The sequence below is a fragment of the Ambystoma mexicanum genome, chromosome 12 (assembly GCF_040938575.1).
Source record: "Ambystoma mexicanum isolate Mex_15411 chromosome 12, UKY_AmexF1_1, whole genome shotgun sequence".
In the NCBI taxonomy this organism is placed as follows: domain Eukaryota; kingdom Metazoa; phylum Chordata; class Amphibia; order Caudata; family Ambystomatidae; genus Ambystoma; species Ambystoma mexicanum.
Window position 1 is genome coordinate 556,844,223 of NC_090936.1, and position 26,686 is coordinate 556,870,908.

Consider the following 26,686-nt stretch of genomic DNA (forward strand, 5'->3'; position numbering starts at 1 on the left):
ACTTCCTTTTTCTCATCATAACACTTTTTGTACCTGGACTAGCCCCTTTCTCGTGGCTGGCCTTAGCTACACTTGTCTATTCAGAAGCATGGAACCAGCCACGCCCAGCGACTAGGCAGCCCACTCACACAGTAGCTTTCTTTCTTTCAATACCGTACAAAGGAGAAATGAAGGATTGAGGAGTCATGGGATAAGTCCATACTGTGTCCTTCATAAGTGCACACTCATTCCACCTCAAAACCCTTGATAACAGGGTAGTGTTGTTCACAACTGTACTGAACCTCTCGTAGTACACACCTGCCCTCTTCATGAAATAGCGGAAAAGATGTGACTTGAAACGGACCCCCTTTCTGGTCAACAGATTAAGGGCTCTGGTGTCCCAGGCCGAAATCAGCAATTTGAAATGACAATCGACTAATGCAAAAACTTCAGATTGCGACCCAATCCGGACACTGTTTCTACAATGTCCATTGCCAACTGTGTGAATATTTAGAATATGCTTGCAGTGCAAAGGTGGCCCTTCTCTCAAATGCGTCTTGTCAATTTGTGCACAAGGCAGGCAGAACTTCACAACTTCCTTCACCTGCTGGTCCATGCCCAGCCACCAATGCAATTCATGGACAAGTTGCTTTATCATACTCCTGCCTAGGTGACCGATGCAGGCAATGTTAATCATCAATTTCGCTTCTCTGGATAATAATTCTCCAGCCAGGGTCAGTCTGGGCCATCGGCCATTCGGCCCATGGCCGGCCCGATCACTACTTGGAGGGCGAGGCCCTGGTGGCCGGTCTCACATGGGCCGGGGTGTTGAGCCAGGTTACAATATTTTACTTTGCTTGGCTTGCCGCTTGCCTGTGGGCTACAGCTAACTCAGCAGCCAGCTCGTGCCTCGTCGTGGCACGCACAGCGGATGCAGTCATCAAAGAAAGGTAACACAAAAGTGTTACCTATCTTTGATGAATGCATCATAAAAGAGAGTAGGTGTGCTGGTCTGGCAGTGCCCCTGAGCTGAGCCAATCCGCCAACAACGGTGTGGCACCAGGAGGCCGCCGGCACGTGAATTGTTGCAAATGCAATGTGAATATATGCAAGTTGCTTGTTGCAAGTGCAACAAATTGTTCTGGGGCCTGAGTGGGTGGGCCTATCATGATGTGTGTGAGCTGAGGGTCTGAGGAAACACGGCAGGACTCTGAGAGCAGAACAAGTGGATGGGACTGCTGCTCTCTTCCGGCGGTACTGCCTGCAAGTTGCAAACATTCAACCAATCACCTAGCAAGAAGGCCCCCAGACTCGAGCCACCCGCCGACTGAAGCTGCCTGCTGCAGCGGTGCTCCAAAACCAGGCATTTGCATTGGCATCCTGCAGCTGACCCAGGACCACCCGAGGAGAGGAGAACTAGACTACACGTGGCACTGCCGACACACAGTAAGTAGCACTAGTTCTACCACTGTCTGCAACCTGCTGCAAAGGCCCTGAGACGAAACTTCACAAGGGAATTAATGTTTTCCAAAAGAAAAGCCTCTGTTTACAGCCCTCCCGCCCCCCGCCTGATGTATCTTGGACCGGTAAGTATGCAGACGCCTTTGGGCACCGGTTGCCTGATGGCCTTGGGTGGGTATGTTCACATGAATTGGGGGGCCCCGGGGGGAACGCGAAGCGTTTCCCCCCGGGGAGTTTTTGGCGCTGCACACGGCCAGCGAGTGGCCGTGGGAGGCAGAGCACCTCCCGGAGTATTTAAGGGGCTCAGGGAAGGTTCGGGAGCCAGGCGACGGTTAGGACTTGAAGATTGCTGTCAGTCCAGGTCGCCTGCTCCCGAGCCTTCCCTGAGATAGCCAGGCCTAGTTGTGTGGGCGAGCGTAGTCAGGTGAGGTAGGGTAGGGTTTAGAGGGTTTAGTGGGTTAGTTTTATAAAAAAAAAATAATAATAAAAAGAGAAATTATTTATTTTCATTCAGGGGTGCCATAAATAAGACACCCCTGTTTTCTTACCTGCGTGTTGGGGCGGGTCGCGGGCGGGAGCGTTTTTCTGTGTGTTCGGGGGCCGGGCGGGCGTCTCTGCATGGCTTGGAGGGGGTGGAGGAATTCGGATTTTCTTTTTCTCTGTGTTGGGAGGGAGCGGGATTTACCGCGGGTTTATCTTTCTTCAGGACCCAGCGTTCTGCTGAGGTTTGGGACGTCGGCTTCTGTTCCTGGAGCGGCGCGCGTTGCGTTCTCCTGAGGAGAGGCACGGTCTTTTCTTAAAAGGGACCGTGTCTTAATTTTAAGACGGTGCTTTAGGGTCGTGTATCAAGCAGGGGGCAGTGTAAAAAATCTTATACCTAAGTATATATTATCTGGGTGTATTTTTGGTGCAAACTTTATACAGTGGTTCCTTTTGTGAAGTGGTGCTATTTAGGCAATTGTTATTAGGGGTTTATTAATAAAAAAAAAAAAAACAATTTTAATTTGTTTTTGGGGTAATAATTATTTATTATCCTTATATAGTATTATAAGGTATTTTTAATTCTTTATTATTTCTTTATAGCAATTTATTTTATTGGTTGCTAGTTTACAAGTACATTCCAAGGGTAGGTTCTGGCTCGGGGGCTTAGCTAGTTAGCTTCATAGGGTGGAATATTAGTGCACTCTAAGAGGAGTAGTGCACCATGGTGGGACAGGGAGCTAGTGAGAGGGGTATGGTCGATGCTAGGGCCCTGAGGGAGGCCCTTGAAATTATTAGCCGGGCGTCTAAGGCCCAGCTGGAGGGGGCGGTGGGGGAGGTCACGGGTGTGAAGGAGGTAGGGGGGGGCAGGCCGCAGCGCAGAGCCGCGGCTGATGCGGCTCTCGCGGCAGTGGTGGCTTGCACCCCCGCGGCGGGGAGAGGGGAGGTATGGGAATCCAGGGGAAGGAGGTTGAGAAGGGAGATAGACAGGAGGGCGTCTGAGGGAGAGATGATTTCGGGTGGGGAGCCACTGAGGGAGGGAGTGAGTAATAGCCCTAGGGAAGATAGGAGTACGCAGATGGAGAGGGCTCTTGGGAACCCGAGCGAGGCGAGTGAGGGGGTACAGAGGGGGATGGTAGGGCAGAGGGGGGGAGGAGGTAAATACTTGCAGAAGAGTGCAGGAGGGAGAAGGCGGGAGAGGTCCCCATCAATTGAGGAGGTTAGAGTGGGGCGCGGAACGGCCCCCATGGGTAGGAGGATGGAGGGTGGAGGGCGCTGCGCAGCTCCCGCTGGTCAGAGTGAGGTTGAGGGTTTTAGTACGGCCCCGCCTCGATCAGCAAAAGGAGAGCCTAGAGGGAGCAGCACGGCCCCTAGCAATGAGGATTACAGGGTGGAGGACGGAACGCCTCGCCCGAGAGAAGAGGACCAGGCAGGGGTCCCCCCGGCCCCGCCGAGAAGACGTCAAAGGAGTGACGAGGCGTACGCCACGGGCTCGCAAGAAGAAGATCATCTCAACTCGAGCATGAGCTCGCATCAGCAGTGGTATATAAGGGATGATGAAGTTGTATTGGAGGAATATGTGGGGCAATGGGAGGTAGAAGGTTATAGATCGGCAAGGGAAAGGGGGGAGGAGAAAAGAAGTTTGAGGTGGGATATGGAAAGGCAGGTGCAGGGGGTAGGGGGCGGGGGGTCGGGGAAATTATTGGCTGGGTGAGTCTGTTGACATGTTTTGTCCCCGCAGTAGGAGCCCTCTAAGAAAGGAGATGAGGAGCATCGGGGTGGACGCCAGACCACAGACGGCAGGCGTGGAAAGAGGTGAGCAGGAATGGGAATGGTCATCTGCATGGCAGAGAGGGGTCACGAGAAGGGTGACGGGGAATGAAGGGACGTATTTGCATGGGGTAAGGAAAGAAGCTGGTGTGCAGGCCATTGGAGCCTTGGGGGTTGAAAGGAGCATTTGCTCAGTGGAGGTCCAAACGGACAAGGTGATGGAGCCATTAGTGCTTGAAGTGCAAGCTGGAAATAAAAAAGAGACTGAAGTGAAAGGAAAGGAGAAAAAATTGCCGTACATGGGGATAACAAAACCATTGGGGGCACACTTGATGGCAACGACAAGGGAGAAGATTCAGGCGGGAGAATTTGTAGATGTGTTCAAATTACTGCATAGGGAAGTGAGAGCAAAAGAGGGGTCTAAAGAAGAAGAAAGGGAACTGGCGTCGCGCCCAAGGGTCCCGGTGACTATTGAGAATTGGACGTCGGCATTTATCATTTATGCCAGTGTTTATTGTGAAAGATTTCCTGAGCGTTGCGTGGCTCTGCTCAAATATATGGATGTTATCAGGAAGGCTTTCATGAGTTCTGGGGGTTTTGCATGGGTAAGGTATAATGAGGAATTCAGAGCGAGATTGGCGGAGGATAGTCAGGTGGTCTGGGGAGAGATAGACATGGATTTCTGGTTGCAATGGATGGCTCCAACGAGGCCCGCCCCGACGCTGCACATGGCGAGCGGGCTGCCCGTACCTTTCTGGCCCTTTCTTGGTCGCCCCGCCCATGATGGGGCGGGGGGAGGAGGGAGGGGGCAGTCATCAGCAGCGTGCTGGGGGTATAATAAGGACGGCTGCGCAAGGACCCTGTGTAGGTTCAGGCACGAGTGTAGCAAGTGTGGTGGAAAACACCCTCTCACGCAGTGTTTCCAACAGGGGGACAGGGGGAGGGGGAGGGGGGCATGTAGAGGGGTTGTGGGGAAAAGCTTTTACTCCAATTAAAGTAGGGGTGCTCAAAAAATGGTTGCAATTTTATCCGGACAGAGAAGGGGCGAAGATCTTGAGTGAGGGTTTCTGTCAGGGGTTCAGATTAGGGTACCAGGGCCCAAGAGTGCGCAGGTGGGCTGAAACTTTGAAGTCAGCAAGAGAAAATGTTGACGTGGTGAGACATAAATTGACCAAAGAAATAGCCGCAGGAAGGATAGTGGGCCCATTTGATGACCTGCCGGGTGATTTAGTCATATCCCCATTGGGGGTGGTGCCGAAGAAAGCTCCGGGGGAGTTCAGACTGATACATCATTTGTCAGTTAATGATTTTATTGCTCCGGAAGAGTGTGGAGTTGTGTATGCCAGTGTTGACCAGGCGGTGGAACTGATAAGGAAGGAAGGGCGGGGGGCCTTCATGGCCAAGTGTGATATCAAGGCGGCTTTCAGGTTTTGGTTGTTGGGTTTGCAGTTTGAGGAAGGCATATACATAGACAAAGCCTTGCCAATGGGGTGCGCAATTTCCTGTGCTTTGTTTGAGCGGTTCAGCTCTTTCTTACAGTGGGTCTTCTCATTCAGTTCGGGTAGGGAGAGTGTGCTGCACTATTTGGATGATTTTCTTTTCATTAGCGGGGCAGAAAGAGTGGAGGATTGTAAAATGATGCTACAGTCGTTTCAGGAGCTGATGGAGGAGCTGGGGATGCCCTTAGCGGAAGACAAAACAGAGGGGCCGGCAGTGGTATTGACATTTCTAGGAATTGAGCTGGATTCAGTGGGCATGAACTCACGCTTGCCGCACGACAAGGTGAGCAAATTGGTGGTTTTGTTGGAAAAAGCGGTGGCGGCCAAGAAAATGATGCTGGTTGAAATGCAGAGTTGGGTGGGGCATCTGAATTTTGCATGCAAGGTGGTGGCCCCAGGGCGAACATTTTGCAGGAACATGGCGAGGGCTATGGTGGGAGCGAAGTGCCCACATCATCGGATAAGAGTGTCAGGGACAGTGAGGGAGGATTGCAGAATTTGGCTGCGCTTTTTGGAGAGTTTCAACGGAGTGTCAATGTGGTTGCAGGGAGACCCGGTGACTTGGGAAGTACAGATATTTTCTGATGCAGCAGGAGCGGGAGGTTTCTGAGTTTTCTGGGGAGGAAAGTGGTGTGCAGAGAAATGGCCATTGCGGTGGTTGAAGGAAGGAAGGAGTATAGCATTTCTTGAATTTTTTCCACTACTAGTTGCATTGCAGTTGTGGGGGAAAGATTTTCAAAACAAGAAGGTGAATTTTAATGTTGACAATGAATGCGTAGTTCATGTGGTGAACAGGCAGTCAGCTAAGGATCAGGGGGTGTTGAGACTGATGAGAGAATTTGTTCTGCGCTGCATGGAATGGAATGTGGTGTTTAAGGCAACACATGTGCCGGGGAAGGATAATGGCATCGCTGATGCATTATCTCGTTTTCAATGGCAGAAATTCCGTGGATTGGCTCCAGATGCAGAGCAGGAGGGGCAACAGATTCCGGAGGAGCTGTGGAAGATAGGAAGCTGAGAGCGCTTTCACTGGTGGAGGGTTCATTGGCCTCGGCATCTAAGGAGGCATATAGGAGGGCCTGGGAGGATTTTATTAGAGGGGGAGCTTGTAGTTTGAAGGGTAGATGGGACGCGGAAGAGAGGAGGAGAGATGATGTTATGAATTTTCTACTGAGGTGTATGGACAGGGGGTGGTCAAAGGCAACGATTGCGGGGAAGTTAGCAGGGATTGCTTTTTATGGGAAATGGTTTTGGGGTTTTCAACCAAGTGGGGGGGGAAATGGCAAATAGGATGTTGGAAGGATGGGCAAGGGAGAGTAAGAGGGACAAGGATAAGAGGAGGCCAATATCGGTGGAATTGTTGCAGAGGCTGATCGAGGTGGTGGGGGGAGTTTGCTGGTCGGTATGGGAAGGGCAATTGTTTGTGACTTGTTTTACTTGGTTATTTTTTGGGGCTTTCAGGGTTTCTGAGTTGGTAGGGGGAGAAGGGGGGTAGGAGGACTGCAATGGAAGATGTTCGAATTACAGAAGAAGGTCTGGAGATCAAGATCAGAAGATCCAAGACTGACCAGAAGGGGAGGGGTTCTTGGGTTCTACTGGGTAGGGGGAGTAAGGATTTATGTCCAGTACAGGTAGGAATGGTGTGGAAGGAGCGTTGTGGGGGTAGGACAGGCTTGGTGTTTCAGCATGAGGATGGATCGCCGGTGGCAGCGGCACATGTGCTGGGGGTATTGAGGAAGGCGTTGGAGGCAGTGGGTGAAAAGGCAGAGGATTTTGGGACTCATTCTTTTAGGATGGGCACAGCATCTGAAGGCAGTAGGTTGGGATTTTCCGAAGACAAAGTGAAAAGCTTGGGGCGTTGGAGGTCTGGGAAATACAAGGGGTATGTCAGGGATTTTGATAAGGGGAATGTTTGAAGAAAGGAGGGAAAGGATTTTGGGACGACTGCTTTTATTGTAATGTTTTTGACTTGTCAGTGATTTTTAATTTCTTTTTCAGATGCTGCGCGAAAGGAAGGGGAGTTGGCGCAAGTGTGGATTGTTGGCCATTCAATTGTTAAGTGGGCTGGGAAAGAGGCAGAGAAAAGGGTGTTTGGGAGGCAGCTGGGATGCAGCTATAAGGAGGTGGTGGTGAGATGGCACGGTTTGGGGGGTCTGCGCTGGGATCAGCTCCTTCCTATATTAGCAGGGATGAGGGAACGCTATGGGGTTCCAGAGGTGGTGATTATTCACGCAGGAGAGAATGACCTGGTGAAGGATACGGGGGTCTCTCTGCGAAGGAAAATGAAGAGGGATTTAGTTTGGATGAGGGAAATGTGGCCTCAAGCAAAGGTGGTTTGGACCAAGTTGTTGCCGCGGAGAGTGTGGAGGGGGGCGAAAAATGAGGGAGCAATAGAGAGGACTAGGAAAGGGATAAACAGGGAAATGGTTAAGTTTTGTGCCTCGGTGGCGGTACAAGTGATGGACCACAAAGAAATAACGTATGAAGGGCTCCTTATTTTTAGAGAGGACGGAGTACACTTGTCCAAGTATGGGAATAATCATTACCTGGCGGACTTGAGTTCCTGACTGGGAGACTGGGTAAGAAGTTGGTGGTAGGAAAGAGGAGGGGGGGGAGTGGGGCAGAAAGAACTCCTCAGGGGAGGGTTTTTCTGGTGCCGGGGGCATGGCCCCTTTTGATGTGAGGGGAGGGAAGCACAATGGGGAATGACACGGGAAAGGATGGGGTGGCGCTGTTTGCACAAGCAGGTCACCCCGGGGGAACAGGTATTGAGCCTGGAGGGGCATGGCCCCTGGGAGAAAGCGGGACGCCTGGGAAAAGGGCAAGGTGACGGTAGGCTCCAAGGGATAAGTAGGGAGGAGATAGCTGAGTTATTTATTTAATTGTTGGGAAAATGAAAATGAAAAAGGAGAATGTTTAATTATTTAATTGTTTGTTGAAATATTTATTTAGTTTGTTAGGCCATTGGAAGCTTTGGCCTGTCACATTAAAGCGACCTTTTCCACTTTTAAATGAGTCTGGGTTTTTGTGCGGTAAGCCAAAAGGGGGGCTCCGGGGGGAACGCGAAGCGTTTCCCCCCGGGGAGTTTTTGGCGCTGCACACGGCCAGCGAGTGGCCGTGGGAGGCAGAGCGCCTCCCGGAGTATTTAAGGGGCTCAGGGAAGGTTCGGGAGCCAGGCGACGGTTAGGACTTGAAGATTGTCCCGCCCTCCCACGCCTTCATTTTGGGTTTAGGCCATAGGTCTGTTTGAAGCCTGGGAGAGGGTCCAGGGGACATTTTGTGGGGGTTTCTTTGCTAGAGGTAGGGGTGGTAGTTTTTGTGACAGGTCGGAGCATTGTGAAGATGTGATGTAAATTTCAGTTGCTGATGTGGCAGGACAGGCTGGCTGCAGGTCAGAGGAAGGGGGGAGATTGGTGTAGAGGGGAGTATAATGGGGTTGAAGTGGTTCTGGGCGCCGGGGGCATGGCCCCTTTTGATGTGAGGGGAGGGAAGCACAATGGGGAATGACACGGGAAAGGATGGGTGGCGCTGTTTGCACAAGCAGGTCACCCCGGGGGAACAGGTATTGAGCCTGGAGGGGCATGGCCCCTGGGAGAAAGCGGGACGCCTGGGAAAAGGGCAAGGTGACGGTAGGCTCCAAGGGGTAAGTATGGAGGAGATAGCTGAGTTATTTATTTAATTGTTGGGAAAATGAAAATGAAAAAGGAGAATGTTTAATTATTTAATTGTTTGTTGAAATATTTAGTTTATTAGGCCATTGGAGCCAGTTAAGCATTTTGAATTGTAAGCTTTGGCCTGTCACATTAAAGCGACCTTTTCCACTTTTAAATGAGTCTGGGTTTTTGTGCAGTAAACCAAAAGGGGCCTTTTCACTTCACTGGCCGCCGCGCCGGCTGCTATTATTTTTATGTACGGCTTTAGCTTTTTAGGTTGTAATATTACGCTGGCCGCCACGCTGGCTGTAATTGTTTTATATGTATAGTTTTAACTTTAGCTTGTATTACTACGGTGCAACACATGTCTCTGGAGCGGGATGGTTGCAGTAGATTCCGCCGCAAGCCTCTGTTTTGAAGGTTTGTTCAAACGGCACGCTCACGTTTTTTCTTTAATTTGCAACCCGCTCGTAAACAGGCGGGTTTACTGTATGTTATGCTTTTAGTAGCCGTGTTGCGCGTGTATACACTGTCTGGCCCTCAGGCCCTACACCTTGATGTCTTGATGCCTGTTGGTTGTTTGCCCAAAGCTCCATGGATTGCCACTTGTTAATTCTGATTTCAAAGTGGGTTACTTATGACCCCCAAGAACAAGTCACAAAAAGTGAATTGCACGTAGGATGGACCTCGCCGCACGATGCATTTCCGTTGTCGAGTGCAGCCATTTTAAGACACGTGCCTTTTGTGCTAGGCAATTGGGCGATCTCGGCCGCCGTGAAGCATGTTGCACACCTGGTATTTCTCTCGTGGATTACCACGCGTTTTTTCTAACTATAAAATTGGCTGGTCAAGATCGCTATGTTGCCTTTTAAATTCACCTGGTTTAAAATTCGGAGTGACTGAAATGAAAGTCCATGAAAACACGTGCATTTGGAGCCAATTACGACGTGTGAGGATGGATCGCTATGTTTAAATTCAATGTTTTCTAATTTGGAGTTACTGAAATTAATTCCAGGAGAAATGTGTAGTATGTGGGCCTACGTGCCGCACAAGCCATTTCGCCGTCGGTGCAACGGGATTTCGAACACGTTTTCTTTTGTGCATTTTGCTACACCAGTATTCATGGCTTTGTGTTGGTACGGCTGCCGGGGTATGGCTAGTCATATCTGGGGGTTGCCACCTCGGAGCTGGTGCTCATTTACTGTGCATTTTTGACATTTACTGTGCAATTTTGTCGGGTATGGCCTGTGATTACAGCATTGTAAATGTGGTTTTGTCTTCAAACCTTTTCGCATCACTATTTCTGTGGCCGGTTATGTGCTTTTCTATGGTGCTTTCTCTGGATGCATCCGCTTGAGAGGAGGCATCTTCTCACATGTCCCCACAGGGGAAATTTCGGGGCGGATTTAACCATTCATGGCCCCAAGTCACAAATGCAGCATGGGTGGTGCACGTACATTTACATGGGTCCCCAATCTTAAGTGCCCACTTCCAATCGTCGCGTGACGCACATTGTTTTATTTTGGGAGCAGACTGGCTTGGATGGCATGAGGGCAAACCTACGATAGTGCATAATATTTAACCAAATATATAGCTAAGAGTTACACACTACGATAGTGCATAATATTTAACCAAATATATAGCTAAGAGTTACACAAATTCAGCTTGGAGGAGGTGCTAGGTTTTCATTACATCTATCCATCTATAGATAGAGTTAATATAATGACATAGTGTATACATGGCGCCTCCTACAACCACAATTCGTGTAACCCTGAGCAACTAAGAGTTAATTCAATTCACGTGAGTACTGACACATATGAAAGTTGGATTGCCTATATTCAACAGGTGTAAAGTTGGAGTCCGGGTTTTAATCTCCTTACTGCCTGCCTTTCACTGACTGCATATACCAGAGCCTGCCACACAAACTGACCCATATCAGCACCCTTTACCGGCTGAGCAATCATGGCCCAAATGTCTTCTGTCGCTTCACCCATGAGGGGCTTGCAGTGGTAATTGGGACAAACAATTGTCCACAACATTCTTGGGCCCTGGTGTGTATATCACTTTCAAATTCCATTCTTGAGTCACTAGCGCTAACCTGTTGATCCTAGGAGAAGTGTGCAGCCGACCTCTGACTGATGGCACATGGACAAAACAAACTTAAAATGTTCAACAGCCGACCTGCAAGGGAAGGCGTCTTTCTCTACAGTACAATAACTCTTCTCACACTCCGAAGGGCAGCAGACCTAAACGCCACCACTACGTCATGCCCCTCACGGCATTGCATCAGGGCAGCACTGAAACTGACTATGTTTGCATAGGTAGCTAGAACAGTTTGATCATATGTGCGCTTTGCCAATATCCTTCTTAATCACTGTAAAGGGAATCTTGCATTTCTCGCAATTACATTGATAGATCCCTCAAAAGTGCACACTTCAAAGAAAAGTCCTTTACAAATGTCATTTTGAGTAGAATTCTGCTAAGCCCAGGAAAGTGTGTAACACATCCTTAGCATGCTTTTTTTACTTCCTGCCCTAAGCCTACTTTGTTATGGTTCCCTGTGGAACTCACCACCTGCCCCATGTAGGTTACCTAAATCATTTTCAAATGTTATGGTCAGTCCCGCTTTATTCAGTGTGCTTACTACACGCATGAGGACAGTGTTGTGTTTCTTAGCATCTCTGGTGTAAATCAAGATGTTGTCCTCACAGCACCTCACATTACCCAATCCCGAAACAGCTTCCGCATAACCCTGTGGAACATGGTCAATGCAGATGCAAGACTAAAAGTCATGCTCTTGAACTGGAATGTTCCCAGCAGAGTTATGAAGGATGAGAGAGGCCTTGAATCAACACAATCTGGTAGTAGGCACTTTGCAGATCTTAGAGCTCGAAAAAGTACCTAGTGTCCTTCAGCGAGGACAGAGTCTCCTCCCTTCATCTGGATTGGGGATGCCGGCCAATACAAATTCTGTTGTTCATGGCCTAAGATCCACACATTGTCTGATGGAGCAGTCCCCTTTCGAGTGATAACTAAGGGTGCTATCCACTCTAAACATTGCACCTTCTCGATAATGTACCTGGCCCACAATTTGATCAGCTCCTCCTACAAAAGGATTTGCAATATGAGAGGTACTGGGCACACTTTGTGCACCACTGGGACTGCACTAATGTTAAGGACTATCTTACGTTTGAAGTCCTTAAGCCTCTCTGTGAAAAAGTATCATTTCCATATGTCATCCTCCAAAAATATCACTGGATCTGGTGTTATGGGGGTCTAGGTTGATGCCCAATGTCTTCTGGTGGTGCAAGCTCACCACTGCTGCACCCTTGTACAGTACATACCGTTTTCCCTGTATTCTCCTTCCCTTGAATTCGATTTCTACGATACAGAAATCAACAATGTTAATCTTTACCCCTCCAGGCGCTCTGTATTGATTTCTGGCAATCTCAAGTCCTCTATCCACCACCCCTAGGTTATCTGGGTATCCACACCAATGTCAGTCTAAAGTGAACCAGAGTCCACTATCATCCGCAATACATTCCTGTTTATGCACATCTCACACCACAAACCCTCAACCTCCTTCTCCTCCACGGTCGGTCGCTATAATCAAGTTACACATTTCCTCTCCCACCTGCTTAACCTCCTCATCATTGAACCTAACTGTGTAACTTCCTTGGAGCCAATATGGCCTCTCTTGACACACTTCTAGTGTGCCATACTCTATGTGCAACATTGTGGAACAGAGGTCATGTGGATCGCACACCAAGCTGGTGTAGGCAGTAGCTCCTCTGTCCCCCTTATGTGCAGTGGTGTAACACAAAATGCAGGAGCCCCATTGGAGGCCCTGATGGGGTCCCCCTAAGCTTCTGAAAGAAGCAAATGCTGTGCCACAGACTGCAAGGCCGGCATGGGCCCCGATATCTGCGCAATGTGCACGGGCCTCATACTGCTGCACAGGTGCATGACTATGTACTAGCTGAAAGGTGTAAAAAAAAATGAGCAAACCCTACATCTTACATCTTTCGTCTAGCATAGAAGGCTGGGCGTTACCTGGCCCTTAGTCCCCAAACATATCAACTGTCAATGTAGACTGAAAGAAACATTATTTTTTATTTTATTTTTTATTTGGTTGGTTGATACAATCAACCTTTCAAATATCAACAAACAAAAATTGGTTATCCATAAAACAAATACAAACATGTTTCACATGTATATCCAACTTACACACATCTTATAAATATCTTAAAAACTGCTCTCCAAACATAATGTCCAACCCGCATTGGGCATCCTCAGTTAGTTAATAGATAACAGAATAGTGCAAGACTCTAATTTAAAATTCCTGTTATTTTTCTAATTGGGAGAAAATTGAGTCTAAATAGTGTACTATTGCAACTCTAACTTCCAATTTTGTGCTAGTAAAGATATGCTGCCAAATTTGGTATGTGTCTATTGGACGATATGTGACAATTAGGTTTTTTTTAAATTGTTCTCGCTTGCACTTTAGCACAGGACACACCACTATACAATGTTGAAGGGTTTCTCTTTGTGAGGTATCTTTGCAAAATCGACAGTAGTTCTGTTCTTGTGGAATTTGCTTTCTTCTGGCCATCATGTCCTGAGTATACCACAAGTTTAATCTAAAACGCAGATATTGTTTGCGTATATACAATGATGTATGGTGATGGACATTTAATCAGATAATCGGCTATCATTTGATATTTCTTGTGCCCAAATAAATCGACATCGAAATCTTTATGGGAAAACAGCTAGTCTAATTGGTAATCCAGTCATATTGATAGATTTCTGTTTTTGAACGTACTGGATTTTGCAATAATAACGCTAGGGTAACAGGGGCGTCAGCTAAGGCATTTAAAATGTATTTACGCCAAGCTTTGGGGAACATGTGATTTGTTGATAATAGTTAATGAGCTGAGACACCCAAAATATTAGTCGTGGTCAGCCCCATGAAACATTTTCTTAACAGAGTACACATTATTTTGTGCATGCCAGTGGCAGAGGTAGCTTTTGCTGGTGGGGGAGGTGGGGCGGTTCCTGGGGGGGGGGGGGGGGCATTCACCTTGTAAACTATTAAAGGTCTGTGGCGGCAGATGGATGTTATTATTGCGGGAGCATTCAGATCACCCATCAGTTAGCCTGAGCAACTGAGTGCAGCAAGGGAGCCTTAAGTAGTATAAAGGAGTTTGGGGGTTTCTCCCCATGGGAACATTCCTTTTTAAAAATGTTGAAATGGTGCATTTTGCAGTGCACTTTGGAGAAATGTGGGGTAATAATCCATACAATTTACGATTGGTTCCCGAAAGTAGCATATAATATGAAAACATCTGGCAGATTTCATGTCACCAAAAGTACAAAGAAACATTTTACAATTTCATGAGGCATGTGTCCACATTGCAAGTCACTTTCATGCAGGTCTGACCTTACTATATCATAGCATTGCCACTGTAAATCACTTCTTGAAGCTGCACCCATAACAAATGTTAGCATAAATCACTTTGATGTTGCGGCCACAATCAATGCTGTATGGTAACTGTAAATCACTTTCATGCTGCTGTAGCCATGCTCTTTGCCACTTTGGTCACTCTACATCATTTTCATGGTGCTGCAACCAAAATATATGCAAGTGCAGTCCTTGTAAATCACTGTAATGAAGCTGCAGCTGCAATCTGTACCAAAATTCCCAATATTGTACTTTCAAGGTGTTGCACAAACAAATAAGGGTCTAATTGTCATTGTAAATAACTTGCATGGGGCAGACCCCCACTGCTAAACAAATACATGCATCATGCTTGCACAAAGAGTCACGCACAGTCTCTCACATAAACACACTCACGCACACACCCACAAACACACAAATATAGACATGGATGCACTCATGTTCAAAATATTACACACACAAAAATTGCAATACAATTAAGCACGCACAATTACAAACACATTTTGTTTTAACCTACTTTCATGTCCACATTCTACTGCTTCTTAAGTAGGCAATGACAGTGCTCCTGAACAACTTGCACGCGTGGCCTTCAACTTGGTTACCCAGCAACCAGTGGGAGGCAGTATGTGAAGCCTGAATGAAGTAGGGCTGGCATGGCATGCAGCTCACACCTGTGTGCCTTTTTAGTTTGGGTATTAGGTGGTTCTAAAGTGAGGCATATACACCAAAACGATTGCAGTGGTGTGCTAGGAGACGACAGGATGTGATGCGGGAGCCGCAGCTTGTGTGTGTTATTTGGTTATTTACCCACCCATTGACTGCCCATGGCCAAGCTACTTCTTATGGTCATTTCCACCCACTACCTAACCCCTGCCCCTGCATAACACATCTTCCTGGCATCTCTTTCAGCTAGCTTTTTCAAGCAGTATGATCAAACTGTGTGCTTAAATACTTAATTGCAGCAATGAACACATTCCTGGCGTAATAGAAATCTCTTAAGCACGTGTGTCTTCAGCCACTTCATTTATAAGATGTATGCATGCCCTTACAATGAGGTTCTATTAAAAATAAGCATTGGCAATGTCAACAGTGTTGTCTTGGTTATATGTATTAGCTAGCATTTGTCAGGCACTGCTTTCATACGCCCTGTTACTCACACATGTGTGCAGTTGTGTTACCATTTTATGGCCAGGTGGTGCCATTATGACTATTACATACCTACACAAAATCCACAATAGTTGTTTTGTTTAAGATTTTATTCATTGCATCTGTTAAAGCATGTTGTGATTTGTGGGTCCATGTCTTTAGTAAAATAATAATCGAATTCTGATGCAGTGCTACATTCCAGAGTCCTCCTCCTCTAAGCGCTATAACAATCACCTACCTCCATGGGACTCAATAGATGTGTTTTCTCTTTTGAGAGAAAATGTGCAAATTGGCTGATCGTTTGAATAAAGAAAACTAATCTTAGCATGATCCACATTTTGGTGGGCGCCTTGCACCCTGACATTATTTTTAAGACAAATTCGACTCAGGACTTTTGGCTATAGGGGAATAAACTACTTGGAGCGGCCGATTTGAGGGAGATATGATATGATAGGTTATTTATAACGCGCTTAATGCCCAGAGGTTTCTGAGCGCGGACACGGTGCTCTGTGGCGTCTTGCTTCCAAGGCAAGCAGGGGTGGACTGGGAACTAAAAGAGGCCCTGGAAATAATTATTGGGGACCAAAAGAGGCCCTGGAAATAATGTTCAAAGTGGCCCCATACGACACATTTTCAGCAGGAACAATGCTTTTTCTATGAGAAAATTTGGAAATACAACACAAAAGAGGCCCAGGGTGTAGAGACCCACCGGGAAATGTCCAGAGTTCCCTATAGGCCAGTCCACCCCTGAAGGCAAGTATGTTGCCCCTCGGCTATCCTCCCGAGACGGATGCACGTTTACTCTGGCCGGATGTTTTAGAGGATAATATGCTGGCTTGGGGAAAGCATGCAAGCTCAAGTGAATGGTCACACATGGAATCCATTCCATGGTGAAAGCGCATATGCCAAAAGGTATTGTGCAACCTAGGAAGTGAGACACATCTTAAAGATGGCACAGTAGTGACAAAATATCTGCTCAAATGTCTAAGTTACACGTTTTTTATGTTCTTCAACATACTGCTTCATTCACTCCATTCCTAAAAATGCTGAGGCGCAGTGAAACGAAATTGCAGGCTAATAGGTCATAGATGTCAGCATGCACAACTTCCCAACCTGGATGTTTAAACATGGTTGATTAGCTGGGTGGGGTTTCAGGCGCGTGGCTAGTACTGATTTGAAAATGAAGCCTCCCACAAGTGAATGGTGAGATGGGCTGAGTGAGGGGAAGAGGGGAAGGAAGGCAAGCAGGGAAATGAATCTCAGATGCTTTCATATGTAATTTGGCCAGGCAAATAACGCAACAGCCGAAAGAGAACAGACCAGGCAAGGCCGGGATGTACTTCATGAACGACTGGGAGTTAATGTGGCAATAAGCCCCGAGCCGGCGGGCCATTACTGCCTAAGGCAATGCCGCCGGGGCAGAGGCCACGGGGGCATTACCATTAGGTGGTAATGGCCTGCTGTCGAGGGGTTTATTGCCATTAGTATTCCAGGGTTTTTATCCCCGGGTTACTAATGGCGTTGTTACTTTTTTCAATCGGCTTTTGTTTTGCCGGTTGAAAAAAGCGACGCTGCAGTACGCGTTGGTTCTAAAAAGACTAGAACGCGCATACTGCTTTATTACTACGGACGCCATTTTGAGCCAAGTTGATCCGTAGTAATGAATGGAAAGGTGAGTGAGGAAGCTCTAGACCTGGTGCGCGCTGCACGCAAATGCATACACGGGATTACACTGTAGTATGGCTCGGAATTGAGCCAATCCACGTTCAGTGTATCCCGTGGCATCGGCGCGCAGGGTACTAATAGTGGTTAATGCCAGGGCAAACAGTGAATATACATGATACACGGAGACACAGATACATTTTCTTCCTTAAACTATTTCCTTGTTAAGGTCAGTGATCTAACCAAGTGGTGACGTTGGTCTCTAAATTTCAACATATATAGTGATCACACTGCCCTAACCCTAACGTTACAGCTAGAATGAAGGCAATCCGCGATAGCGGGAGTGGGGCAAATACATATGAGTTCGAGTGGCAAGTTACTTGGGCAGAGCGTAGCTTGCAGGCGATGATGAATAGATGTCTCGCTGGTATAGCTGTGCCGATGCTGCGTAAGTGTGATATAGCACACTTTTGGTTGTAGCCCCGGATAGAAACTCAGGGGTTACAACCAAAAAGGCTAGCTAGCCCCCAGTCCCGACAGTCCCAAACTTAGCATAGCCCCGGATCTTTGCCAGACCTAGCAACACCCCTGGCACTAGAGCATGTCAAAAAGATAAAAGCTATGCCTAAGAGGCAGTTTTTGATCCTAAGATTGTGATGGCAAAATGCAAATCAGGTGTTACCACAGTAATGTTACTAACTGCCTGATTCATGGAATTATTTGCGTGAAAAACGCAGATGTGCGCGCCTTTCTGCCAGAAAATCCCTGTTTGAAGTATGGGGATTTTCGGGCAGAAAGACGCGCAAATCTGCGTTTTTCACGCAAATAATTCCATGACGTTCACCGCGCACAAAAAGAGCTACAAATCAGTACCATAATTGGTTAAACAGGTATACCTTTGCAGTGACAAATGCACAGCGGCCGACCAGGTTTAGCGCCCTTCTCAAAGGCGGTGTAAAAAACACCGGCCATTTCATGATCGAATAAAAGTTAACAAGAGAGCGTCACTGTTAAATCCAACTGGAAAAGTGCTCGGAGTAATTTCATCCGTGAAAGATTCGAAACTAAGCCAACATATAAATCACCCGAACCCGCTTGACATGGAAGGATACCAGCGTGGAAACAACAACGTATCACTCCGGAGCTAAAAACCTCACGAGGCGGCCTCGCAAAGGTGCTGCTGAAACGGAATCCTGCAGATGGGCCTTTTTCTGGTACATGTGTTTACAAATATTTGGGCTAAAGGCTCTATGCCTAAATCCTGGACAAAAGCATTGCTTAATGCCCGTTTTTTTAAAAAGGGTTCCAGACTTAACACAGGGAACTGCAGACTATTAGCGCTGGTGGATGTGCCCAGCAACGCTTTTGCCACCATAATACTCTGAGGGTTCCATGAATGGGTTTAGTAAGGAGGGCGTGCTCCCCCGCCCCCTGTATACCGGTCCTGAAAATCCTCCGGTCCCACCTCCGCAGCAGCATGGACCCTGCGGGGAGCTGGCTGCGGAACCAGGATCCGTGCCTCGGTTCTCTCACCATGCAGGGCTCTCAGTTACCTTCTCCTATGGGGGGGGGGGGGGCTGATATGCTGCCCTAATCTCTTTCTTTCTCTGTGATGTTGGGGGGCGGGGAAACAGCCCACGGACGTGGCTATCGCAGGGGCCCTCATCTCTTTTTTTCTCTCTGAAGTTGAGGGGCAGGCACACGACCCACACGCTTGGCTATCACATTGGTTCTCAGCTCAGTGTTACCGACAGGAGCCCAGAAAGGTAAAGTGAGTTTCTTGGTCGTCCTTCCGTGAAGCCTAGGTGGGTCCTCACAGTCACATTCCACTCACGCGCCAACAATCCGAAGCAAGTCCCAGACCCAGCTCCCACAATATCACTGAACACCCAATGATGGACTGCCCCACAGGGAACTTTGGACATTTCCCACTTGGCCTATGCACCATGGGCCTCGTTTGTGTGATTACCCATGTTCATTTCCAAATTCTCGTGCGAGAACTCCCCAAATCCTTCTTTTGAGGGACGGGCTTGCGTACACATTAATATGGGACTACTTTGAAAAGAATTTCCAAGGACACTTTTGTTTTCCCAGTCCACCTCCTTGAACACCTATCAACATACAGCACATGCATATATCTCATTACCTAAACAAGCACATCAGTCGTGTCTGTGTGTAACAATCAAATGACCTGCCTATTAGACATGACAGTTACTGTACTCTCAACAGCAACATGACTTCTCTGAAGCCGCAGGAAATGTATCGCCTGCGCATGCGCATGCGAGCATACAGCCCCCCTGAGACGAGCACTGGCACTACAGACCCAAAAAGCACTCACCCAAATCTTCCATGGTTCTAAGCCGTTCTCTGCTCAGAATCTAGACATGAACCAAGTCTGAGCAAACAGGAGGGAAGGGTTCTGCGTCTCTGCTCGCGCGTTCTGCTTTCTTTACTACTGGCCCTTCCTGGATGACTCCTCTTTGGGCATGGTTTCAGATCTGATGGGGGAGGCCTCTGTGGTTAAAAAGTGCAAAGGGAAGAGGGCAAAGGCGAGAGATGGAAACCCAGAGTTAGCAGCACGCTCAGCAAACTGGCAGCTTTTCGTTTCTCAAGCAGTGAGCACAAGGTTGGACCACTTCCCGTTCTCCGATTGTCTCATGTGAGAGAAAAAGCACCACAGTTACTGTTTTTTACTGTTTCGTCTGGTACATGGACCGCAACACGCTTTTTTTTCTTCCAAGCTCTGACCGTGGGGGCCGACTTTTAGGGTTCGCTACCGGGGCGATATATGTTTTATTGTGCGCATACTGAATGCTCAACCCTAATGCTCTAAAAATATGACTACTTTCAACAAAGTATTGTAAACACCGTAAAGTAGTTAGTTAAAGCAAGTGATTGGTTTCTAAGACGTCTAAAGTAGTCTGTAGGTACATTGTTTTGTAGCATAGTAGGTGCGACTATTACAAAGGCACAGACCTGCCAGTACTTTAAACATATAAATGCAGGTTAAGCAGGCATTCTGGCGATCTACATACATGTGTACGATTCCCCATGGAATGCACCCACTAGATAAGGCAAGGTACATGTTTTCACATCACCAGCACAACAGTCATCTACGTGCAAAGTATCTGCTCTGTATGAGAATTCTAAAGGCAGCCAAAACTAATAATACAGGCAAACCACTGCCCACTTTCCTCACCTAAAAGCACTATGTTGTCGGCTGGTGCAACAAAGGAGGCACAAACGCCACAGGAGGCCAGGAAATGGAGAGTTGAACTTTAATGGGACAGTAGGTAAGAGAAGAGCCACGCTGCACTCCAACCAGCTCGCGTCGCCCCTTGCCAACCCCTGCTCGCCTCGCGCACCACTCAAGATGCACATTCATATGATGCGAGCGGTCAGCACGGCACGGGAGACAGCACACAGCGGGCGGAGCAGGGATGAGTTGCAGGCGCGTAGCTAATAGCTCAGTTCCCGCTACACACCTTCACCTGTATACAGAAGATTCAACACAAAGTCTTTGAAGCTTTGTATCTGGACGTAGTCTGATGCAACCAAGTTAGGCGTCCTGCATCTACCGTACTCTCAAGTTGTTCCCCCAGCTTTCCTCCTATGACTCGCTCTTGACTCCCTTCATATAGCTCAGATCCACCAGGTTGACTTTTTTGTCGTCACACTACCTGGAATCCAGTTGGGGTATCTCCTTGCTCTGACACTCTGAATATAGATAGTTCCACACAAACGCGCTTACGCTCATCAACCCACTGTTTATACTTTTCCTGACACTTCTCAGCTCTTCTAATTAATTCACCTCTGTTCACTTTAACTGGTCCTGATGTTCCTAACTACTGGCGTGCCAACTTGCATACAGGCCTTCTACCTCTCAAGGGTGTAAACGGGGCAACAACAGTCATTGGAATGTGCAGTTGTCCGAGATGCCCAGATCATAACTCTCAATAGTGTTTCTACTTGTAGATTCGAGATGAGTGCCAGCTGAAGTGTTCTCATAATAACTCTGTTAAACATTTCAACCATTCCATTTATCTCAGACAATATAGGGCTGCCATCTCATGGCGCACTTCAGATTTGTTTAAAGAATTTGCAACCACATTTGACTAAAATTGCACCCCCATTGTCAATCAATAAAACAGACGGAAAACCTTCTGCTCTAAAACTTTGTCTAAAAAATTCAGCCACAGACTTGGCCGTTATGTCTTCCGACCACTCTATACACGGCCATCTTGTGTGATAATCCATTAAATCAAAGAGAAATCGTTTCCTTTAATAGTACCTGGGTAAAGGTCCCACTATATCTAGTGCTAACCTCTCCTACGGCTGGGCGGGTATCTTCACTGGGCATAAAGGGAGTTCTACTGCTCCATAAGATTTGCCTCTTTCTGCACATGGAATACAGTTGGCTATCATCTGCTCTGCTTCTGCATCCATATTGGGCCACCATTACCATTGTCTGTCCCTTCTCTTTGTCATATTCCTTCTTTAATGACCCTACTGTGCAATGTCCAATGTCACAGATCTTACTCCCTTAGGTGGAACAGTCTATTCACCTCTACACAAAACATTACCCTCTGCACACAACTCATTATGAATCTGGCAACATTGTACACTCACCCCAGATGAACGTCTTGTCCACCCTTCCTCAAGTAATTGACATACTCTCAATAATTCCAAATCAGGGACCTTTTCTTCCTGTCAATTTGGTAAATATAGGGCCTCCATATGTGTTAAATGTGCTATCAATGACCATTCTTCCACAGGTAACATCTCACTCTCCTCAACAGGAAGTCGCAACAAACAATCTACAACTACATTTCCAGGTTTGGTTGGTGCTTCTATCCATTTGGCGCTAGAACATTCAATTCTATATGTCCAATTCTGTTATCTCAATTGAGTATAATAAGTAGGATCCATACAAGATTTTTCTGGTGTTTAATTGGTGTTTTATTGTGGTTTGTCAAGGTTTTTTGAGGAAAGGGTGCCGACACCTGTTTCGACCTTATGCCAGGTCTGGATTGGTTAAGATATTTTGCAGCACTGGAGGGTTGGCTGAAGGCCTCATAGGTGATCCATGGTATAGGGTATCAAGTATCAAGTTCTCTCTGGTTAGGTATATCTTAATTGAGTGGCTGATTAGCTCGCGCTTGCTTATGCTGTGCTGTTCCATTTCCCGTTGGTGTGTGCCGCTACATTTCAAGGACCTGGAGTATATATGATTGTGACATTAAATTACTGCAACGCCAATGCCAGAGATTTATCCTAGGAGATGTACACATGTGTTTCCCGATCAGCGCGTGATCTAAGGGCTTATAATCTGTCTCCAAAACAGATGGCATGCCCCAAAAGAAAAAATGTGTATGTTCCACGGCCCAATAACATGCCAGAGTTTCTCACTCTATAGTGGAGTCATTTTTTCCTGCACCTTGCAATGAACTTGAAGCAAAAGCTATCACTAGCTCTTGACTATCTTTCACCTGAGTCAAAGTTGCTCCAAGTCCTACGCCACTAGTACCAGTTGTCAACTTAGTTTTACTAAGGGGACTAAACATGTTCAGTGTCTGAGCCCTCACAATACATCTCTTTATCTGTGCAAAAATATGATCATGTGTTTCAGTCCATACAAAAATCACATTCTTCTTCATCAATTACCCCAGGGGAGTACTAAAAGTCGCAAAATTCTCAATACATTTAGAGTAATACTCAGCGAGACCCAAAAAAGTCCTTAGAGTGTCTTTGTTACATCATGCAGGTGCTTTCAATACAGCATCTACTAACTGGCTTTCGGACTGATGCCTTGATCATTGATCACATGTCCTAAATATGACACTTTTCTAACTATACATTTGCATTTATCTTTATCGTAAGCCCTGCTTTTCTGGAGATCTCTAGCACTTGTCTCAGATACACATCATGGTGCTGGCAATCTTCTGTGAATATTAAAATATCATCTTGAAAGCATTTCTTATTTGGCATTTTATCAAAGAGTTCCTCCATTATTCTCTGAAAGGGTACCTCTGCGAACTCAAATATCGGGATTGCCTTGAGAGTGCCCGTTCAAAACACCAGTAAGGACCCAAAGCTCTGGTCTAATTGTGGATTTGGCCTTCTCAAAAGATGGGGGTTGAAAGAAGTAATGGCGATGAAAAATCTAACACGTAGACAGCGCAGTGCTTTTTTAAAAGAAAGATCGGTAGAGCTCGAGTTAGAGGCCCTGCTTGTAAGAAGTTTGATCTTTTCTTCTTTAAAATTCTATGACCGCAGGCCAATCCATGCAGGCTATGCACCGATTATCACCAAAACAATTTCTGCTCAATGCCGAACTAATATCTTACGGGCCAAGCTAAATGTGTTGCCACTTAGAACAAGGGTTCCTTGGCTCAGCTTGGATGTAGTTTTCCCATGTGGCCACGGGTGCCGTGAAGATCTAGTGCATTTCCTGCTGGACTGCAGATTTTTAAATAATTTAAGGAAGCAGTAGATCGGGCCATAACTAATCAAGAACAATATGCAAGCACGTAAGAATAGTATGGCATTTGTTATGCAATGTAATGATGTCACGTTTTTGTATGATATAGCTCATTTTATAAAGGCAGCCCTGGATGTGGGAAATAGATCTAGGTCACAGGCATGGGGACATTTTAATAATGTATTTTCTGTTCTTAACAAAAAGGATTTTAGAATGTAATTACTAAATCTCTTTTTATTGTTGTCATCAAATTTGTTTTTGTGTTATAATGGATTTTGTATTTGAATAAAAATGATTGCTACTACTGAAAGATAGCTGCCACTGAGGCAAGACCAAAAGGCATGTTCATGAACATAGTTGCCTCAAATGGTGTTACAAATGGTGTCAGTGGTCTAGAGTAAGGATGTAGTGTGATTTGATGATATGCACTTGACAAAACAATAGTTGTAAAATATGTTGCTCCATGTAAGAGGGATATCATTTCCTGAACTTTGGGAAGTGGATGACAATCCACCCATATGTTGTTATTAAGAGATCTTAAGTCTACACAAATCCTAATCACTAGCACTAGTCTGATTTCTTTGCAATTACCACCTGGGACAACCATTCTGCCACCTATATTGGTTCAATAATTTCACTGTCACACAGTTTGTGGTCTTGTGCAGAAGGGATGTGAACAAGATTAATTCTAAACCTTCCAGCTATCATATAATTTGTTTTGCTTAGTTACCACAAGTGGGATGGGTATGACCAGATCTGGATCCCATGCCTGCTGGGCCTAGAGAACCAAGCTGCTCCTCACTGATGAGGCCGAAACATGTCTGAGGATGCTTGTGGTCCTGTGCAGAAGGGATGTGACCAAGCAGTTTGGGCTGGACTGCCCTTTTGGTGTGGGACCAAGCCTGATCCGCTTATGGTCTTTCCCCTTTTGTAATGGCTGGGCAGGTGAAGAACGATGGTCTGGAGGGTTGCCCAGAGCAATGCAAGATTAATTCTAAACCTTCCAGCCATCACCTCCTTTGTTTTACACAGTTTGTCTAATTAATTCTTCAATTTTTCTCTTAACATCAAGGGTACATGCGCACCTTGTGTGATACTGATTTCACTCACTTATTCAATATTTTGCGGTGGATGAAGTGTTCCGAACATCCTATTTTATTCTGAAAAACCTTTCTAAATGAATCACAAATATTACTTTCAACTAGCACAATAGGTTCTGTGTCAGCTGTTCTTCTCTTCTTGGCTTGCAGCCACAGGGATGTTGACTCTGTCCCTCCTTCTACACACTTATAAGCCACAACATCATCCCTGATGCCTTCTGTTCATCTGCTGCACTCATCTTTTATACCCCATGCGGTATGCTTTATTTAGAAGTTATAACACGAAAAAAGAAACAAAAAATATTTCTAAATTAGTATATTAATATTGGCGATCACTGAGGGGCATTTACTGAATGCATAACACTGCCAACCAGGCTCAGGGGGCAGGTTACACTGCAGTAAGTGTTTTTTTTTTTCAAGAAGCCTGTGTGCCATTTGTGTACACGGGCACCAAGTGGCATTTCCCAGATGGCAGCTGCATACTTTCCATACCCAGAAGGCTCCTCTGTGTTGTTTTTAACCCACCTCCCCGCATGCTGGGGTCCCCTCCACTCCTCACCAAACCATTGTTATGCATCTTGAGGCTGGGTAGTGCATCCCGGCGGCCTTGTGTCTTGGGATCCCCCCTCAGCTATCACATAAGTGTGGGCTGTTGCTATAATGCCTGCAGCATCCTCCAGACACTGCGCCTGTGCCACTCCTGTCTAACTCTCTAATCTATCTCAGAAGGCACCTTTTTCTTCAAAGCACCTGACCATAACACTTCTTCGTCCTTTCTGGTCCTCTCACTTCCACTGCTTACACCCGTGTGTAAAAAGCAACTATTGTGCTACTATACCTGTTCACCAAAAATTGAATTTAGCTGTGCTCGTATCATGCATTGACCTTGCTGTTGTTCTAAAATCAAATTTAACGGTGCTCACATCCAGCATTGACCTTGCTGTTGTTCTAAAATCGAATTTAGCTGTGCTCACATCCTGCATTGACCTTGGTGTTGTTCTGAAATCGAATGTAGCTGTGCTCTTATTCTGCATTAACCTCGCTGTATTTAGCATTACCTTGCTGTTGTTCTAAACTCGAATTTAGCTGTGCTCACATCCTGGATTGATCCTGCTGTTGTTCTAAAAATTGATTTGAGCTATGCTCACATCCTGCATTGGTTGTGTTGCCTCTAAAATCGATTCTAGCTGTGTCCACATCCTGCATTGACCTTGCTGTTTTTCGAAAATCGTTTTTTAGGGTTTGCACATCCTGCTTTCATGAGAATGTGCTGACTTGTTACCCCCCTCTTCCCTCTGTTCTGGTCTGTTGTCCGTTCCCGCACCCTCGTCATTTCCCATTGTTTCTTCCCTATCCAGTCTGTGTCTCCCTGTGCGCTTGCTCCCTCCTTGCCTACCTCTGCCCAAGTACTGCAACTGCTCTACCTGGTTAAGTGTACCTCACTCTGAGCCCCTCACTATGGCTCTTTCTACCTTCCCCATCTTCTCTAACTGCTTCTCCATCTCCTATCCTTCACCTCTCCCTAGGTATGGCAGGAAAAAACTCAGGAAGGACATACTGACCTCCAACCCAGGCCTTCCTATCGCTGACACCTATGTCAGTGCTTCCGCCAGAGAGGCTCTCATCAACATCCTCTTTGTCCGTCCTTCCCCCGACCTATGGACTCTCCATATGGCTGCTCTGCTCTCTCCTTACTCCTCCTCACACATAAATGGTGACACCCACTGGGAGGCCCTTCTTGCCTCCTCTTCCACCTCCAGGGCCATCATGAATGTCTATCGATATGGCACCATCCTAGTAAAAGGGCCTCAACCCAACCTCTTCCTTTTGGATAGGCTCCTTCCTCAGCTTATAATCTTTCCTCTTTCCTCTTCACAGGCTCCTTTGCCACATTGCCTCTACATCCACTCAGGCTCCCTTGCCAACTATGCCCACCCTGGCTACCTTACCTCCTACCAACCTCACCACCTCACTCACAACTCCCCCCTTGTTGCTCT

The 26,686-nt window shown here is 46.7% G+C and overlaps 1 protein-coding gene across 1 annotated transcript in view; it reads right to left on the minus strand.

The window, feature by feature from the left end:
• LPXN (leupaxin) overlaps window positions 1-19,557 on the minus strand; it is a 526,193-nt gene extending 506,636 nt beyond the window's left edge. Inside the window, exon 1 of the mRNA XM_069628853.1 lies at window positions 19,447-19,557. Coding sequence (XP_069484954.1) covers window positions 19,447-19,459 — 13 coding nt within the window. The 5' untranslated portion in view covers window positions 19,460-19,557. The remainder of the gene's footprint in view (window positions 1-19,446) is intronic.
• Between the last annotated feature and the right edge of the window lie 7,129 nt (window positions 19,558-26,686).